The 17,867-nt window shown below is 36.8% G+C and overlaps 1 protein-coding gene across 1 annotated transcript; it reads left to right on the top strand.

Moving 5' to 3' along the window:
* Positions 1-11,944: 11,944 nt before the first annotated feature.
* Positions 11,945-16,587, top strand: LOC141650753 (uncharacterized). Its single transcript, XM_074458688.1, has 5 exons — positions 11,945-11,952; positions 14,260-14,552; positions 14,676-15,164; positions 15,336-15,586; positions 15,742-16,587. Exons 1-5 carry the CDS (start codon positions 11,945-11,947, stop codon positions 16,585-16,587), a joined length of 1,887 nt encoding a protein of 628 aa, XP_074314789.1.
* Positions 16,588-17,867: the final 1,280 nt, after the last annotated feature.

Here is a 17,867-nt window from a genome sequence, read left to right as displayed (position 1 = left end):
TTTAAGAGTTTTGTACACCTTTCATATGTAGTGTCGGTATGTTTGTCGGGATGAGTTGGGTTAGTATCATGTTTTATATTATGTTAAAATTTTGTTTGGCTTTTGAGTCGGGAATGTTGTGGGAGTACCTTGTTTGGTAGTGGTTTGAACTTCGGGGACGAAGTTCCTTTTAAGGAGGGAAGACTGTAATACTCCGTATTTATATGTCTTGGGGTACTCTATCGAGTAGCCCTTACTCTGTCGAGTAAGGGTAAGTTGCGAAATAAAATAGTTTCGACTGTTGGGTACTCGATCGAGTAGTGGGGTACTCGATCGAGTAAGGGGTACTCGATCGAGTACCTTGGGTACTCGATCGAGTGTCCGGTTTTACGGGGAGTTTTCTCGGGTTTTGTTAATTATGCGATTAAGGTATTTAAACATAATCGTCATTGTTTTAAATCACTTTTACAAAACCTAAAACCCTGTTTAAGAGAGAAAGCGACCAGTTCATCTTCCTAATCGCATTCTTAGCAATTCCGGAGTTCGAGACGGTCGTTCGTGTCGTAGTTCGTATCGTTGAGTTCCTTGCGTCGAGGGTAAGCTTTTAATATAATTTTTATAATGTTTTGCTAAGTTTGGTTAAACCCTAATTTAGGGATTGGGGGTTTTTGTGCGTAGTATGTGATGTATAGCCTATATGTGTTATATGATAGGAGGAGGATTCGTAGAAGAGGCGTTTTGATACGGTAGTAGATACCGTCTGCTTGTTGTGCTTTCGGGTAGGATTTCCTACTCGTATTAGTCCCATAATGGGATATTGGTGATGTCTTTGTAGCTAGTTGTTTGATGTGATGATTGTGTTGTGTTTGTGGTTGTGATTCTTTGTTGATGGTTCTCGAGATGCGTTCTCGGCTGAGTGGGGTCACTTGCGGGAGTGACTTCACGCCCTAGTTTCGCCCTTCGTGGAACCCGCCACGGAAGGGGATGTGCACATTAATGGGACAGGGTTGTCGCTCGTACGATGAGCGGGGCTTAGGTGGGAACGGCTGCGGTCCCCCATTTAGGCGGGGTCCAGTGGACGGTCAATATTGAGATGATGGGAGTTGGTGGTGTGTGTGTGTGTGTGTGTGTTCAAATTTGTCTGTTTATCTTATTATTGTTATCTATATTTATTGTGTGATTAGTACCGACCCGGTGTTGTTTTGTAAACCTGCGGTGATCCATTCGGGGATGGTGAGCAGATATTGAGCAGGTATTGAGATGAGTACTGGGATAGCTGGGATGCCACGACATGACGATAGGAGTCTTCCGCTGTAGCCTTAGTTTATTTACTTTTCAGTTAGACAGTCATTTGAGAATATTGTATCGTACTTTGGTTTGGTTCTGAGGATTGTATTTATTCATTAAACCATTTATAATAAACGTTGTTTCTGTTTTGTCTATTTGATTATCATACCTCGGGCGACCGAGATGGTAACGTCTCCATACCTGAGTGGTCCTGGTAAGGCACTTGGAGTATGGGGGTGTTACAAGCCATCTCTAGCGGTAATTGATATAGGTCCACAAACATCAGTATGTATGAGTCCTAATAGGTCACTAGCGCGCATCCCAAAACCTTTGAAGGAAATTCGAGTCATCTTGCCAATGAGACATGATTCACACGTGCCATATGTAGAAAAATCGAATGCGGGAATAGTCCCATTATCGACGAGTTTCTTTACGCATTTCTCATTTATGTGTCCACAATGCCATAGATAGGTTTGATCTTTGTCACCAACCTTTAATTTCTTATTATTCACATGTAATATTTCCGTGGTTTTATCTAAGATGTAAATTCCATTCATGGAAACTGCTTTGCCATAAATCATTTCATTAAAAAGAAAATACAGCCATCATCCTTTATTGAAAATGCAAAACCGTCTATATCGAGTACGGAAATAGAAAAAATGTTCTTAGACAAACTGGGTACATAGTAACAGTTATATAAAAATAACTCAAAACTACTAGGGAGTTGGATTACGTATGTTCCCTTCGGGACTGCAGCAACTCGTGCTCCATTCCCGACTCGCAGGTTCACATCACCTTTTTCGAGAGGTATGATGTTCTTTAGGCCCTGCAAATGATTACACAGATGAGAACCACAGCCAGTATTAAGTACCCAAGTTCCGAAACTTACATGGTTAATCTCAATCATATGAATATAAGATGACATACCAACAGGAACGACGTGGCCTGCTTTTATGTCCTCACGGTACACGGGACAGTTCCTCCTCCAATGTCCAGTCTTGTGACAATGGTGGCACTCAATGTCACCGCCCTTTCTCTTTGCCTTGCCCTGCGAGCCACTAGTCTCACCAGGCCCACTCTTACCGTTTCCTGGCTTCTAAAACTTTGGCTTACCTACAGCTAGGTCGCCATGAGTCTTGCCCTTACCTTTACCCTTGTTGAAAATCGTGAGAACATCCTGCTTCATGCTCCCACTCAATTTCATATCCTTCTCGGTCTGTACGAGAAGAGAGTGTAGCTCATGAGGACTCTTTTTCAAGTCATTCATGTAGTAGTTCGCCCTGAAAAAGGCAAAACCATCGTGAAGAGAATGAAGCATTCGGTCAATGACAATGCTCTCACTGATTTTGCAATCAAGTGCCTCCAACTTCTCGACATTCTCAATCATGTTAAGAATGTGTGGGCTAACCGGTTGGTCCTTCAGGAGTTTCGCATCAAAGAAGCGACAGGTATGCTCATAAGTAACGATTCTCGGTGCTTTTGAGAACTCGTTACTGAGCGTGGTGAAAATCTTGTTTGCACCTTGAGCAATGAAGCGTCTCTGCGAATTGGTTTCCATTGCAAAGATGAGTACGTTCTTTATCGCACCCGCTTCCATAACGAAATCACTATAAGCAAGTGACTCGTTAACTCCTGCATTGGGGCCTGGGTTGACCGGTATTGGCTCAGTTAAGTACTTGAGCTTACCGTCAGCAATGGCAGCATTCCGTCGTGCCGCCTCCCAGTCCGCAAAGTTGGACCCATCATTCTTCAGTCGCGTGGACTGATTCATGTGGTCCATAAAAGCTTTCAGCCAGGACTCGCCTCCAAGTGTGGCACTAGGCATTGGGATTACGTTATTTCCAGCCATTTTGTTGTAACATTATTATCAAAATAAACGTGTTCTACATTGCGAGAAGAAGAATAAAAATAATACGCATGTGCATCGTTTATGATTTTAAGTCTAATGATCTACTGTCATAACGCGAAGACTCAAAACATTTATACAATTGACCTCGCTCAAGAATTATATAAATGATCCCAAAACTCAATTATCTGTAAATTGATAAGCTAACCTTTTAGCTAATTCTACCGTTAGAATTCTTGGTCGATAAATTTCTGTAAATTCTATCTTTAGTCCATCATAGTCACGAGAAAATCTTCGGACTATGATGTTGAGGTAAACTAAGTCAACACAAACTACTTACCCAACGAAGAAGGGGTCATATTATGCCTACCGACGAAGAAGGGATTCATAGTTGTTTGCCCTTATAAAGACTAATCTCAATTTCCGTTTTAGAGGAAGATCCCATCAACTTTACTTTAATTCATTTTAAGTGAACTAATATCTAGCATGCGAGAATGAATAAACTAAGGTGATGGCTTAATAAATATGTGACATCTGTATGTCCATGAAAATTAACATACAATCTCTATGAGTGCAACTGATAAGAGAATATGCACTTGTTCTTTTGCTAGAATCGATCCCCAAATCAACAGATTAATTTCAGGTTTTTTGTGTTTTTCCAATGAGAGGAGGCAAGAATTGGGAAAAAGAATTAGGTCAAAAAATAAACACCCCTCTCCCTTATAACCGTGTATTAGGGAGGATTGAGTGTTTTTTTCTTTTAATTTTTGGCCCAATATCCGAAAATAATATGGATTAAAAATCCTTATTTTCGGTTATTCCAAAAATGTATAAAATGTATAAATTGTCATCTAGTGAGGATCGAACCCATAACCTCTTGGTTTGAGTCCCCTTACTATTACCACTATGACACATTCATCTTGTTGATTAAATATAACCGATTACATTTTAATTACGAATTAACATATTAATTCGTCCAAGCTAACATCATATACATTATTAAATATAACTTATTATATTCAATTTACGAATTGACAGTTAATTCGTCTCAACTAATATTATTTAATCTTCATTAAATAATTGTCTCATCAACACATTGACTAACTGTTTAGTCATATAAGGCATCAATGTGATTACATATCCATAACCACATCTCTCAAACACATCCTATAGGTGTGACCTTTAGGGACCAGTTGATCACCGCCATTTGTATGATAATAACGTCAAACTCTCTAGAAAGCCAACCGTTATTAGGTAATCGTTAATCAACTGATTAAAATACGAAGTATACCCTTGTGAACCTGTAAGAGATTTACAAATGTTATCACATTAATTTGTGGAGGACACAAACTCCAACATCATATAGTTAGTTGCATTCATACATAGTCACTAATGACCCAACCTCATTTCCCCTACACTAGAAATAGTGCTTAAATCAGTTTGGGGAGGTTTGATCATAGGTGAAGAACATGCATCATATAATTAGTTTAGATTGCATTCATTTGTTATATATGTCATATAGAATTGCATTTAGTTAGAGCATCCATTCATTCATATCATTGCACTAATTCAAAAATTCAAAAAAAAAAACATGTACTTTCTTTTTAATTCCTACTCCTACATGTACATTGACGACAATGTCCAAAATAAAGTGAGGGATGGGAATTTATATTCCAAAAATGATAAAAATTGAAAAATTTTGAAAAGTACAAAAATATGTCTTTTTATTTCATTAATCATAAAAACCATAAAAATTTGAAAAATTCAAAAATCCAAAAACATGTTCATTTCCTTTGTAGTATAGTCTTGTATATATTGTTTTGTATATAATGTGTTTGTCCATCCTTTTTCACATTGATCGACTACGCCACATCCGAGACATGAGGATCATGAAAACTGCATGGTATGATCTTTCCAATCTCCTTTTTCCTCTTTATGTTAATGACTATGTAGCTTTATTTTGATTGATGCGGTATAAACAATGTGAATTTAGGATTGCATTTAGATTATTTGGCATACTAGTTGGTAGAAGCATATGCATTGGGTTCTATAAATGTTAGTTGCATCATGACATATAGTTGCATTTAGGAAAAATTTTGTGAAAGCGTCTATTTGGGAAACTTGACAAGTGTATATAGGCCCTTGTAGATACTTTTTCTTCTTAAGACTTTTCTTGTTAGAATACTTGTAAAATACCCTAGGATGTGTCATGCTAGTATCCTTTGACCCATGAATTAAGGCTTAGTCAAGAGTACCTTGTGGTGTGATAACTCCTTAGCTACCATTTATTCCAAGGTGACCCTTGAAACCATGCAACCATCATCCTTGTTCTACCACATTTTGTCATCAAAGGGAATGGGCACAAAAATTGTTCAAAAATTTGAGTTCAAGAAATGAAAAGAAAAGAAAAAGTTTCCAATTGCATCAAAGAAAAGAGGAGTACAAAAATGAAAACTCCTATGCTTCAAAAATAAGCACCCTCCCTACAAATGGGGTGACTTTGAAAATGTTCAAAAAGAAATGAAAAAAAGTTGAAAAATTGTCAAGTGTTGAAAATGCCAAACATCAAAAGAAATGGCAAAAAGAAATGTGTTCTCAAATGTCAAATGCCACAAGAAATTGGGGGGAAAAACAACAACAAAAGCAAACTCCCATATGAAACTCAAATACAAATGATCCCTTTATCCATCAAATCTACTTTTGTGCATGGTAGAGAGGAGACGACCCTTCTTCTTGTCTAGGCAAGAAGGGGAATTCCGCGATCCTCCAGTGTTTCTAACACCATAGGGAGTCTACTCTTGACGAAAGCATTTAACGATTGAGGACAAAGGTACCCTAGCTTGACACAACTTGGAGGTGATTTATTGGTATCCTTCTAGGCTTAGTAGTTTGAATAAACCGTATCTATGATGGAATGTGTACCCTTAGATTTTTTTTTCCTTATAGATAATTTCCGCCACTTAGATGAGGAAAGTGGCTATTCGTTTTTTGTAGATGCATCCATTACTTGTTTTGTGTGCTTTAATGCTTGGATGTATCGCCATTTTGGCAAGCCCCACCTTGCCTTGCAAGAAGGCATCCTACCTCATGGTTGTCTTGTTGTGAGTTGAAGCGGCGGAGTGAGACCCGCTAATTGTCTCATATCGGTTATATTACTAGGATAGTTTAAATAAAGGTCTAGTTTAAGTCACCTCTTTACTCGGGACGAGTAAAGGTTAGGTTTAGGGATATTTGATGTGACTCATAATTGCACATATTTAGTCCCCTAATTAAGCCTATTTTGTATACTATTATAACATTCCATAGCCATTTTATCCGTCAAATGCTTTCTATTTTGCTTTCCTAGTGCATTTCGTATGTTTTGTAGGAAAGAAGATAATTAGGCGGAAATTCCTGTCTCCCGTGCATATTAGGAAGCTTTTTGATGATATTGGATGGACTACTATGAAGAGGACACAAGAATGATGACCAAGGATGTAGGAATAAAGAGTATATAGAAAGATCATAGGCTTAAAAGCAAGGATGACGAGAAGGAAGACATTGTAAGAAGAAATTGCTCAAAATCCAAACCAATAGTTGCTCTTTTGGCTCTAAGAGTATGCTAGATTAAACTGCGTCGAAAAATCAAGTGGTCTAGGCTTTTGAATAACTCCATTAGGAGTCCGGATGAGGAAATGACATCCGTTTTACAATCCGAGCTCAAATAGACAAGCTGTCCGCCAAGACGCTCGTCCCGAGACCAATCCGCTCGTCCCAAGCTGCAGTGCCATTTTCAGAATAGTTTGCTCGTGGATACGCGCATCCCGAGCTCAGGATGAGCATCCGAGTCCTAGATTATGCATATCCCCTTGGAGAGGAGCACTTCCTCAACTCAACACTTAGCATTGTTATTTACTAATTTACCCTTGCTTAACCTAATGATGTACCACTATATATACTCCATTTGTAATAATCAAAGGATCAAGCTTTCTTAGATTAAGTCAACTTTTCTTATATTAGATTAGGAGTAGATTAGAATAGCTTATCCTTTAATCTTTCCACAAAATTACACATTAATCTTTCCTTAATTATTGTTCAAGTTTATTATTGAGTAATTCAAGTTTATTATTGGGTAATTAGAAGATCATTTGGGTTTATTGGGAGATTGACAACCTTCCCTCAATCATCAAGTATTTCTATTATTCTTTGCATTATTATTTTGAAATCTCCATAGGTATAATTCTCTTAATCCTTGTTTTAATTATTGTTAATCTTTCTTACTTGTTCATCATGTTTTGCCTTGTTAATATGATTGAGAACCTTGTTAGCATGTTAAACATGATAATGAGTGAGTAGTCTGATCTCTTAGCTAGGATTAATGGGTAATTAGGGGAAACCAACATGGGGATTGATTCATGCTTAATCTAATATGTTCACATAATTAATTTGCTTGCTTGTTATGATTTTAACTTATGCACATGTTATGTTTGATGAAATGCGAGCATATGAATCCTTGCATTTTTTACCCATCACTTACCTTTTCAATGAGACTTGTAAGACATAAACCAACGCGAGTCTCACTAGACCATGCATATAGTTGAATAGGAAGGACTAAGTCGACTTGTAGGTGTTGTACAGTCTAATCGATTCGGCTCCGGGACCCAAACCTTCTTAGGGATTGTAAGATATACACTAACTCGATCCCATCACAACAATAATTGCTTGCTTATAATTGAGAACATGTTTGTATGATCAACGCCCATGATTTCCTTATGAACCCATGATATCCTAGCATTTTTAGTCATTTGTTTACATCCTTCCTTTAATTGCTTGTTTTACTCCATTGCTTTCATTAGACTAGAATCTTCAACCCATTACAATTGTGACAACCCCAAGCACAACCACAATTAGATTGAACAATTTGAGTACCCCCCGTCCCATGGATCGACCTCGACTTAACCACTAACTAGTTGTTTGTTGAGAATTATAAATGTGTTTGATTGAGATCCCCAACGACACTCTCATCAGGTACTGAAACGACGGTATCAGTAAACGAGCTAGAAAAGGGGAACCCTCATCACGGACACCCCACCCCGATCGGGGTCGTGGAGTTCTTGGTCGTTTCTCTTAATTCCGTCTTTAATTTGCAAAGGGAATCCAATGTGGGCTATTAACTTGTCTTTAATCCTCCGGTTGAATGCTCATATGGAATCAAAATGGCATCCTAAGCTCCTTGCTCTCAACTTCTTTATAGGTGTCCGTTTATTTATCTTTGTCCATCTACCCATTTGGATATCTTCATGCTCGGGTTTCTTATTTCTTCCCAAAATGCCCCTATACTTCCCAGGACGTCTTTACATAGTCAACACTTGCTCTCATTAGCTTCGTGAACTTGGGTAATTGCTAATTTGTCGGGAAAAAACTATCAACGGCTTCATTTCCTACAAAAATGCATTGAATGCGAGCGAAAATGCCAAGAACACAGAATTAGCTCAAAACACACTAATAGAAGTGCAATAATTAAATAAACCGAGCTAAAATAGGGGGCTAAACTATATGTAAAATGGACCTATCAAACTCCGCCAAGCTAAACCCTTACTTGTCCTCAAGCATGCACACAATATAATGTATGACAAGGACAAGGGTACGAGCAACAATCATCCCATCCAAATGCAATTCCCATCATGTAACTTTGAAGCACAATGAATCAAATCCCGAAACAACATGGGCATAAGGAAAATGCAACAACATGGATGAGATTTATATGACGGCATAGCATGAATGACTTCAAATGAACTTTTCGGCCCTTGCATTATCTTTTTGACTTTGGACTCTCACGATTCACTCATTACTCATTTATATGTGAAAGGATTTTTGTGTGAGTAGCATTCACCTATCCTCGACTCATGAGAGTGTGCCCGCAATCTAATATGGTAGTTGTTTCAAATCATAAGTCAAAACAATCAAATGCAAGCATGAATAAGAAGCCAAAGGGTAAAAAGAAGGCAATATGTAATGGGTATAAAGGGGGAACATATGAATTATGGTATGTGGAGCTAATTCAATCTAGCAACAACCAAGTGAAAGGATGATCAATCCCAAGCTAAACCCAAAATTAGAAGCCAAAAACAACAACATAATGACCTCTTTCACTACAAACCATAAGAATACTCTCCAAGAATTCATGATTAAAACATGAGAGTTTCTTAATTCAACTTCTTCTTTTTTTCAATTCAATTCATGCTTCTTTTTCCATTCTTTTTCACATCTTTTTCTTTCAATTTCTTTCATTCTTTTTTCTTTTCTCTTCCTTTTTTCTCAACTTCCTTTTCACTTCTTTCTTTTCTTTCATAAACAAATTCCGAAAATTAGCAATTCCGGCATAACCAAGCTCACAAAGACTCAAAATAAAGCATATCCCAAATGAGCACCCTAACACTAATGACGTAGCTACTAGCTTAACAAGGTAGGCAAGTTTCTAATGTAGCTAGATAAGATGTAAATATTTGTAAGAAGGGGCTAGAAATGGGCAATATAGTCAAAGTGAATGGCTTCAAATGCATAGCATATTATGAAAGTAATGCTCAAAGAGATGAAAATAAAACCATACTTGTGCGTTTTGATATAACACACACCATAAGAAGACCTACACTCACTTAAGTGAGACCGGAAAAAGATATGCCGGTCCAAGGAGGCTCTACCTTACCATTTTGGTGCTTGCCAAAGTCAAGATCAAGCCTATTTGGTTCAATTTTCATCTTCCACCTACTATGTCAAGACATCCCCATGAATGCAATCATCCATCAATAAAGCGTGAATCATTAGCTTAAAAAGCCACAATGTGGGAAATGCAAAGAGGAATGACATTATGCAAAGACATATAGATGGACACAAGATCAATTTTCAAATGTTTAGTTTTTTAGTTTTTTTTTTTTTAGATTTCCCATAACTAGACTCACTAAATCCCTCCCCTAAGCTAGAACAACACACTATCCTCAATGTGCGAAACAAAGAAAGAAACCCAACAAGGGAAGATGGGATGACATATGCGGAAATAAAGGGAGGGAAGAAAGCATACTAAAATATAGAAGCCTCCCCCAAGCTAGCTTGAAAATGGAGTAAGGTCCAATCCAAGTAGCAAAGTACCTGCAAAAGACAAGCTACTACAAACTAAAGCAAGCTAATTGTCTTATTGTCCTAACTATTACATCAAAACCAAAGTGAAATTGCAATTGTCCAAAAACTGTAAATTGTCTCAAAAACATAATTAAACACGGGTTGCCTCCCGAGAAGCGCAAATTTAAAGTCTTGCTAGACTTGATTTTCTTCAAGTGACACGACCAATTTTATCATTAAAAAGTAAGTCAAAGCCCTAAGAAGTCTATCATATACCTGCGAATGAGCAATACAAGTGCATATGTAAGCAATTGATAAGATATAAGTATGAAAGATCAAAGGTAAGAAATAGGATATCTTATCAAATTGCATATGGGAGACTTCCAAAAGAACCACTATACTACTCCACTCGTCAGCAAAAGATGGAGCATCATGCTTAAGACCATAAAATAAACCGTTAGTGCACAAATTATCATTTAAATGGTCTCAAATTGGTGGTATGAAAACTCAACGTGGTAGGACTCATAAAAAATGGGGGGTGCATCCCACTTAACTTCTACGTGTGTATCACTAAGTCCTCCATCAAACTCAAATGGGTCAATTACATCCCATGCGAAAGGATTTTCAAAGGTTTCAAATGACTCGGATAAAACCTCATCCGTCTCACTATGGTGGTCGGGCTCAAGATCACCCATGACTAGTGTGTCATCTACCACAAGGTCATTTTCTTCAACATGAGTCTCTAAATTTTCAATTGGAATGACACTAAGGGGAATTTTAATAGAAAAAGTCGGACCATCGTCATCGTCATCATCATCCAATAATTCAAAGTCATTAAGGGGAGAAGACTCACATTGGGGAGGTAAAAAGGCAAAAGGAGAGGAAATAGGCTCACGTGGTATCGGTTTCTTTTGAGAAAGTTGATCCAAACGAGCTCTAGCAACTTTGAGCTCCGCTTCGATGCGCCATAAATTGAATTGGCGTGCTACCTCCCGCAATTGACATTGGCTAGCCATGAAACTCAAGAAATTCCAAAGTTCCACCCTAATCATGTAGTAGACACTCCCATTACTCAAGGTTAGAGCCATTTCTCGGGTCTCAAAATCCATGTCATCGAGCACGAAATGACCTAAGTGATCCCCATCAAGGACATGTCCAAGGGAGATGAGACCATCACAAAAATAGTAGAACCGGGCAAGATAGTCATGAAAAGGCTCATCTTTGAGTTGTTGGACGAATTCATCATTCATTATGAAAGGCCAAGCTTTATTACCTACAAAATAGGTACTAAAAATACAAGGAAACCGTGAGAAGATCCCAAGGACAAGTGTTCCCTAAGACAAAATAAAATAAGATAGAATTCAACAACTAATTAGCAAACAAAACCCTGCTCCCCGGCAACGACGCCAAAATTTGATAGGATGTCGCAGCCTAATCAAAGATAAATACCCTATACACAAATGAATGTAGTAATAGGGGTCGAACACAAGGAGACATGAGTTATTAAACAAGTTGTTATGGAGTGAATTCTATCGAGGTCGGTTATCGGTTGATTATTTGATTAGATTTGTAAAAAAATGATAAAGAAAGAGCCTAGGGAAGTCGGGTCACATGAAAATTATGTAAATGCTCAAGTTAAACATAGGAATTGATAAAATCATTAATTGTTTAGGTCTTATGACAACCACCTCTCGGCCTTATTGTCAATCATAGAACGGGTCCTAACGAGCTATCGCTATGGCTAGGTCGGTCTACTAAAATATTCTAAGTCTAATTCATTTCCGTGCCTCTCGACTTATAAAAGTGAATTAGCAAATTTAATCTAAGATAGTGGCCAACAATCAAAGACTAACACTACAATGCAAGCATGTTAAATAAACAATGAGTTGATATTAAAACATCAAATTTCAAGAATTGCAAATACTACTCATGCGTGGCTCCCTTAATCCCTAGACTAGTGAATTACTCATGCATAATAAAAACTAATCTAATGACAAATGATATAATAAAGATGAACATACTAACTAGTAATGTAAATGACAAATGAATAACAAAACAATACTAGAAATAATATTACCTTAACAATTGGAAATGAGCCTGGAAATGAAGAACAAGATAGAACAAATGAAAAGATTGAAATGTAAATTGTATAATAACTTGAAATGCTTGAATGAGATTGTTTATAACATAAAGGAAATGCTAAAAAGAAATATAATCTAACTACATTTTATTCTGAAAACTAAGACTAAAGCGTATAAAAATTGTGTGGAAATATGTGTCCAAAGTGTGTGGATACAACACCCTTTATATAGGACCAAAGGGACTAACGTAAACGAGCTAGAAAAGGGACACCCCGATCAGGGACACCCCACCCCGATCAGGGTCGTAGTGTTCTTGGTCGTTTCTCTTAATTCCGTCTTTAATTTGCAAAGGGAATCCAATATGGGCTATTAACTTGTCTTTAATCCTCCGGTTGAATGCTCATATGGAATCAAAATGGCATCCTAAGCTCCTTGCTCTCAACTTCTTTATGGGCTTCCTTTTATTTATCTTTGTCCATCTACCCATTTGAATATCTTCATGCTCGGGTTTCTTATTTCTTCCCAAAATGCCCATATACTTCCCGGAACGCCCTTACATGGTCAAGACTTGCTCTCATTAGCTTTGTGAACGAACTTGGGTAATTGCTAATTTGATGGGAAAAAGCTATCAACAACTTCATTTCCTACAAAATGCATTGAATACGAGCAAAAACACCTAGAACACGGAATTAGCTCATAAACACACTAATAGAAGTGCAATAATCAAATAAACCGAGCTAAAATAGGGGGTTAAAATATATATAAAATGGACCTATCAAAATCCCGGCGGCGTCAAAATCGCCCTTATGGCTTCCTTTACACAGAAAAAAAAAATCTATAATGTAAGCTAAGAAATGTGGTTAAGTATATAATTTATGATTGTTTAAAAAATTACATTGAAAGCCATTAACATCAACTGGAAAGGTGTTATTCAAATTTAACTAGAGGTTTTGGGTTTAACTGTTCAAGACTCTGTTTTACCCGACTCGAATCTAATTAAATTGAAGGGTTTACATCAAAAAAACATAATTACATTGGGGTTTGGGACACACGGAGTATAAGTGAATTAATAATAAGTAGACACTAGGTTTGATGCCCGACTACGCCAGGACTACCTTTATTTACTATTTAAATTTTATTTTTCTATGAAATATAATTCGCTAAATTTGATTAACACATACATTTACAATTTATATCTTGAAATTATGATGAGATGTAAAATTAATCAACAAATTATGAGATACATTCACCCCTCCCGCTGTTAATATTATTACTTTCACTACCTCCCGTGTTAATACTATTACGTTCACTACTTTTTCGGTTACTGTTGTTTCTTTAACTACTCCTGCTATTTTTACGGTTAACCCGTTAGTTTTGTCAAAATCATATATTTAAATAAATTAATGTTTTCCAAAAATCGAATTGTTAGTTAATTTTTCATACTCTCTCCGTTGTTCCTACTGTTACTTTTACTACATGTGTTGTGACTACTATTACTTTCACTTCTCCCGCCGTCATTATTTTTTCTTTCACCACTCCCGCATTTATTACTGTTAAATTTTGCATTGCTGCTAGTACGACTTTCACTACTCTCGTTGCTATTATTGTTGCTTTTACTACTACATAGGTGGTTACTATTATATTAGTTGATTATCTAGTTATATTAGAGTTATATATTTTAATAAAGCTGAAATATTAAATTAGAATATTATTCAAGAGCAATCATCATTATTTACTAATTAAATTACAAATCTAATGAATTATGGAATATTATATTTTTTGGAAATCTTGATTGATTTATTTACCTTTTAATAGTTTCCAAAATGAGCTGAACAGAAACAATTTTCATGACATTGAAAAGAATGCTCATATAATGTTACTTTCTTTACATTCAATCCAGGCTGAACTCAGGACCCAACCTTAGGATATTTAGCTGATTGAGGCTTAAAGGAAAGTTGCTGATGGCTATAGGCAACTTGAAGATGTAAGAAATGCTTTCCTACTTCAAAAGTTTAAAGCACAGTGGTTGGAAGAAGGGGATAATAACACTGCTTATTTTCACTCTGTCCTTAAGAAGAGAAAAGCTGCTAATAAAGTGGTTCAAATTGAGGATGTAAATGGTAGAGTGCTGAACCAGGTTGAAGAAATTAATGATGCTTTTGAGAATTATTACAAGAATTTGTTGGGGATGAGTAATGCTGTGAAAAAAGTTCATTTTCCCACTGTTAGGAAGGGGAAGATTCTAAGTGATGAGCATATAGTCAGTCTGAATCTACCAATCACTTGAGAGGAGATTAAGCAGGCCATTTTTTCTATCCCTAGCACTAAATCCCCTGGTCCTGATGGTTTCAATTCACAATTCTTTAAAGACACTTGGGATGTGATAGGGAGTGATGTGATTCTTGCTGTTCGGGATTTTTTCCAATCTGGCAAACTCTTGAAGCAGGTTAACAATACTACCTTAACTCTTATTCCTAAGGGGGAGCATCCAAAGAATGTGAGCCAATTTCGTCCAATTGCTTGCTGCAATATAATGTATAAATGCATAGCCAAGGTCCTATGTAACAGACTGAGTTTAGTCCTGCCTGATATCTTTAGCCCTAATCAAAGCGCATTCATCAAAGATAGAGATATTGTGGAGAAAATACTCATTTGTCAGGATCTTACCAAGTTATACAATAGGAAAATTTGTTCTCCTAGAGTAATCATGAAGTTGGACTTACAAAAAGCATATGACTCTATTGAATGGTCGTTCTTGAGAGATATGCTAAAGGCTCTTAATTTTCCTAAACATTTCATCAATCTTTTTATGGAGTGTGTTACTACTCCTCATTACTCATTGTCTTTGAATGGTGAAACATTTGGCTATTTTCCAGGCAAACGAGGCTTGAGATAGGGGGATCCTTTGTCCCCTCTCTTGTTTACTGTGTGCCTGGAATACCTGTCAAGGATTCTAAATAGATTGGCTGAACTGGATGGCTTCAAGCATCATCCTCTCTGCAAAAAGCTGAACCTCACACACTTATGTTTTGCTGATGATTTGCTAGTGTTTTGTAGAGGGGATTGGGACTCTATGATTGCTGTAATGAGAGCTGGTGCTACTTTTACTGCTGCCTCAGGGCTACAGATGAACAAACAAAAGTCTAATGTCTATGGTAATGGGCTGCCAAGCAATCTGCTGGAGCAATTTGCAGAATTAACAGGCCTTAAAATAGGGAAGTTACCTTTTAAATATCTGGGAGTTCCTATTTATGTTAAGAAACTGTCTACTCTAGACTGCAATATGTTGGTGGAGAAGGTGGTGGATAGAATTAGAGCTCTGGACACGAAAAAATTATCATATGCAGGAAGGTTAGTCTTGATTAAAAGTGTGCTAAGTACTCTTCATAGTTACTGGGCTAGGATATATATCATTCCCACCAGTATAATGACAAAGATTGAAAGCATATGCAGGAATTTTTATGGAAAGGGGGCCCTTACTCCTCTTCCAATGCTCTGGTTTCTTGGAAACAAGTATGTTTACCAAAGGAACAGGGGGGTTTAGGGGTGTGTGACATAAGAAGATGGAATGTGGCTGCAGTGGGCAAATATGTTTGGTGGTTGATGGATAAGAAGGACTACCTGTGGGTTAAATGGGTGCACTGTACTTATTTAAAAGGTATGGACTGGACTGGCTACAAACCACCTCATGGCAGCAGCTGGGCATGGAAAAGAATTTGCAGGGTTAAGGATAGGCTTCTCTCAGGGTATGTCAATCATGATTGGCTTGAAATTGATGGTACATACTCTATAGCTAAAGGTTATAAGTGGCTAGGAGAGGAGGATCTTACTGTGGAGTGGCATAGATTAGTCTGGCATTCTGATGGTATACCTAAGCATCAGTTTATCAGCTGGCTTTATGTTCAAAACCGTCTTCTGACTAAAGACAGACTCGGCAGAATGTTTCATTGCAGTGACTTACTTTGCTCTCTTTGCTTAGATGCAGATGAAGACCATGCTCACCTATTCTTCTCTTGCTCTTATAGTAAGAAGATTCTGCTATTGATTCAAGATTGGAGTGGGTTAGTGATTCCTGAGAGGAATGTTTTGAGTTGGTGGCAAGCTCAAAATCAGAACAGAAGGAAATTTACCTCTTTAGCAATGCAAGCAATGGTGTACCATGTATGGTGGGCTCGTAATAACTGTCAGTTTCACCATATGGTATGGCATCCGGAGGTTGTTTGGAGAAGGATCCAGTATGATGTTCAAAGTTGGATGGGCAGAGTGGCTAAGGCTAGGAAACAGTTAGTGTGGAATTGATGTAATGTTTAGTGAGTAAGTTGAGCAGGGGTATATATGTACCCTTTTTAATTTGTTGTTTTGGTTGATAAACTAGGTTTGTAATAGCCCAATTTTATTAATAGAATTCTTACATTCTACCAAAAAAAAAAATAGTTTCCAAAATATAACTTACTTATATTATATTTGTGTATGTTAAATAATTAACATGTTTATACTAATTAATACCATAAGTGTAGTCAGTTTATATTAAGGAAACTCACTATATTCTGGTGTTCTCTAAACTTATAGTTCAACCAAAACTATATAATATTTACATTGAAATCCCTTGTTCAAGTCAATCGCACAGCGCTATGAATAAAATTTATATAGTATAATTAATTTGTAGAAATTTATTTAATTACATAAAAGTCTCTTGATTTCTGGAATATATATATATATAGTATCGATTATCCTAAACTTAGCTATCTAGTGAAAGATTATTGGTACCATTAATTCCAGTAAAGATTCTCTCCATTTTCTCAACAGAAATGGAGGCCCATTATTTATTAAGGGGGTTGATTTATATCGACGACGTTTTAGTAAATATCGACGACGTTTTACATAAAAAAGACGATGACTGCCCTTTTGACTTTCTCTCTCTAAAAAAATTTCTCTCAAACTCAACTAAATTAAAAACAAAAAACAACAACAACAATTAACAATATGTCAGCCTAATTAGTTCATGACATTAATTTTGTAAATAACATATTGTTAATTGTTTGCGTAAATCTGAAATTTTTACCCCCAAGATTGAACCATGGACCAAACGTTGGAAATCAACGTTTGCCGTGGTCCAAACGTGGGAAACCAACGTTGGCCGTGGTCCAAACGTTGGAATCCCACGTTTGGCCACGGAGAATTTTTTTTTTTTTTTTTTTTTTTTAAAAAAAAAAAAAAAAAAATTTAAAAAAAAAAAAAAAATTCTCCGTGGCCAAACAACCAATTCCCACGTTCAGCCACGGATGAACGTTGCATTCCAACGTTACACCCACGGCCAACAACCATTTCCAACGTTTGGCCGCGGTTTCGCCCTAAAAACCGTACAAATTCACTCCCAATTCAATTAACAACAACAAATTTCGACTCAAAAATCAATCCCAATCAACTATATTTCGCAAACAACATATAACAATACCAAAATTTACATAATAACAACTAATTAACATGAATTTTAATCGAAAAACTAACAAATTCTACACTTACTTGGTTTCAATTTCTAAACTAATTTAACAAAAACGTCGGCAAGGTCGGCGTGGTGG

The sequence above is a fragment of the Silene latifolia genome, chromosome 1 (genome assembly GCF_048544455.1).
Source record: "Silene latifolia isolate original U9 population chromosome 1, ASM4854445v1, whole genome shotgun sequence".
In the NCBI taxonomy this organism is placed as follows: Eukaryota; Viridiplantae; Streptophyta; class Magnoliopsida; order Caryophyllales; family Caryophyllaceae; genus Silene; species Silene latifolia.
The sequence above is the reverse complement of the archived record's forward strand: the minus strand, read 5'-3'. Positions and strand labels throughout refer to the sequence as shown.